The following is a 2,500-nucleotide window of genomic DNA, read 5'->3' on the forward strand; positions in this document are numbered from 1 at the left end:
GTCAAACTGACCCATTTGAAAGTTAAAGTAAATGTTGAATATAGTTTTTCATCACCGGACTTTTGCTTGGCTATTGTATAATTAAATTTCCCATTGAAAATGGCATTCAAATGCATTTTTGCAACAATGCTTGTTGAAATACTATTCTGACAAACAAGAAAAAGCCGGGTCAAAATGACCCAGGACTATTATTGCTGTTTCTGAGGGGGGGAGAAAGAATTCACCAGATTTGTAAAATAGTAGATTACATACACACAGAATCTTTCTGAAGCTTTTGGATAATTATACATGAACCCTGGTCAAATCGACCCGAGATGTTATTACTGTTCCAGCAAAATAAACATTACACACTCACACATAAATTAAGTATTGCCTTTGTTACTTTGTGAGTGGGTTTACACACAAAAAATATTGGACAATTTTGAATAGACACCTCCGGGTCATAATGACCAAGAGACATTATGGCCGTTGTTAAGAAATTAGCATTAAACAGTCGTAAAAACGAAATATTGGAATTATTCCCGTTCTTTATGATTATTATCCTTTTTAATTCGACCACTTTTCTGTCCTGCTTGTCTTGTTTACATTTTCGAAATCTAATGATGAGTTCATTTTTTTCTTTGCAATAATATGTTCAACTATATTTGTATGCCGTGTCAGTTCCTCATCAGCATTGTGGTAGAGCGTCCAGATGGCCGAGAGATCGCCAAGCCGGTGGAGTTGAGAGTAATGGTTGGTGACGCCAACGACAACAGACCCACCTTTCCACAGGCGCAGTACAACACCGTGGTCAAGGAACTGGCTGCTCGAGGTGGCTCACTATTCTTTTACTTCATACAATAACGTACCAAAAGACGAGACCATTGAATTACTGATGGAAAAACACATATTACTCATGTATTCAATTATTTGCTCAGAGGGTGGTAGAAAATGTTGGAACTTGGGATTTGTAGAACCAGGTGGACTATTTTCTGTATAGAGAGTACAAGCTAAGGCCATTCTCCCTTTGCAAAGGGTATTCTCACTCAGTTTGTGTTTTTTGACTCCAGTCTCTCTTATTGATGACACTGACTATTACGATGAATCTTTGACATCTATCGCAATGGGTGTGAATGTATTATTTAGCTTTTTATTCGGCAGTTAAAAGTTTAAAAACATCTTTCCCTTCAATAAAATGTATGTTTTACATAAAAACATACAAAATGGCGATAAAAGGATCCTTCACAGCAGCTGTGGACGTCTAGCTATCTTCAAATGAGACACTCAGAGACATAATCGTGGTCATTAAACGATTGCTAAAATAACATCTAATTATGGCATAAGATTGGACAGTTTCTTAATACTTGTAAGGACTATAAGCTCAAAACTGAGCAGTTCATATTTTCCCTAGGAACGGAGATCTTGACGGTTCAGGCAGCTGACAACGATGATCCCAAGACGGATAATGTGCGGATCTTCTACCGCTTGGTTGGACAAATTCCAGAGAGTCCCCGGGCTCTGTTTAGAGTGGACCGGGACTCGGGCGTCATCTCGGTCCAAGCTGACAGCATGGAGGGAACAGCGCCGCAGTATACGCTCACCATCACCGCTGAAGATGCAAAAGGTGACTGTCGAGTTATTCGCATGTAGACAGATAAAATACTGGGGATTTTATTGTGAAGTTCCTCCTCACAGCCACAAGCTAGCTTGACTCCTCCGCGCAACTCAATTTGTATTGCAATCATATCAACGCACCACCATTTAATATATATATTAAATATTATATATTATTAAAGAACTGCTAATCCATTCTCCAGCGTTACTGCTAGCCGCTAAAGTGGTGCATTCAAATGCAGTTGGCCATTTCAGACTCAGAAAGAAAAAAAAGTCCATTTGATGCATTAAAGGTTATAACTAAAAACTTCTAACGACGAGGGTGAAATTACTTTGATATTGGATTTATTGACAATAAATGGTCTGGATAGTTACAATAATCTCAAGAATATATTCCTTATCCTCTGTGAAGACCTACGAATATTACTGTGGTTTACTTACCTTAATTGTTACTGCTCCATTTTTTTACTCATAAATACCGCATATGGTGTTTTGGTGTGCGACTCAATTAGTCAATAATTTAGCGCTTCATAAAACTCTTATCAAATCTCAAGTGCATCAACAACAGCGGCTAGCTTCCTTAACAGCGTAAAGTTTGACAATAAACAGGAAGCGTAAGCATCTGCTGCATGAGTCATGCACGAGGATGAGACGGGAGGCAAGATGAGGTACTTGCTGTTCCATCCTGAACTTTTATTGGCATTCTGGCCTGACCCTGAGTCACCAATAAAAGGTGCGATGATGTCCCTGGCAGGTCTGAACAGTTCATGTACTGTGGTGGTGACGGTGCAAGACGAGAACAACAACCCGCCAGTCTTCTCCCAGCATGAGGTAAAACAAGATTTATTGCAAAGAACATTTTTATCAGTACTTTTGGCACACAAAATAATAAATAAATAACAGACCA

The 2,500-nt window shown here is 39.0% G+C and overlaps 1 protein-coding gene across 1 annotated transcript in view; it reads left to right on the forward strand.

Moving 5' to 3' along the window:
• cdh16 (cadherin 16, KSP-cadherin) overlaps nt 1-2,500 on the forward strand; it is a 25,292-nt gene that overhangs the window by 9,926 nt on the left and 12,866 nt on the right. The window contains exons 8-10 of the mRNA XM_088413590.1: nt 661-811; nt 1,391-1,603; nt 2,348-2,424. Of these exons, the coding sequence (XP_088269716.1) occupies nt 661-811; nt 1,391-1,603; nt 2,348-2,424 (441 nt within the window). The remainder of the gene's footprint in view (nt 1-660; nt 812-1,390; nt 1,604-2,347; nt 2,425-2,500) is intronic.

The sequence above is a fragment of the Hippichthys cyanospilos genome, chromosome 4 (assembly GCF_059441005.1).
Source record: "Hippichthys cyanospilos isolate Australia breed blue-spotted pipefish chromosome 4, RoL_Hcya_1.0, whole genome shotgun sequence".
Taxonomy (NCBI): domain Eukaryota; kingdom Metazoa; phylum Chordata; class Actinopteri; order Syngnathiformes; family Syngnathidae; genus Hippichthys; species Hippichthys cyanospilos.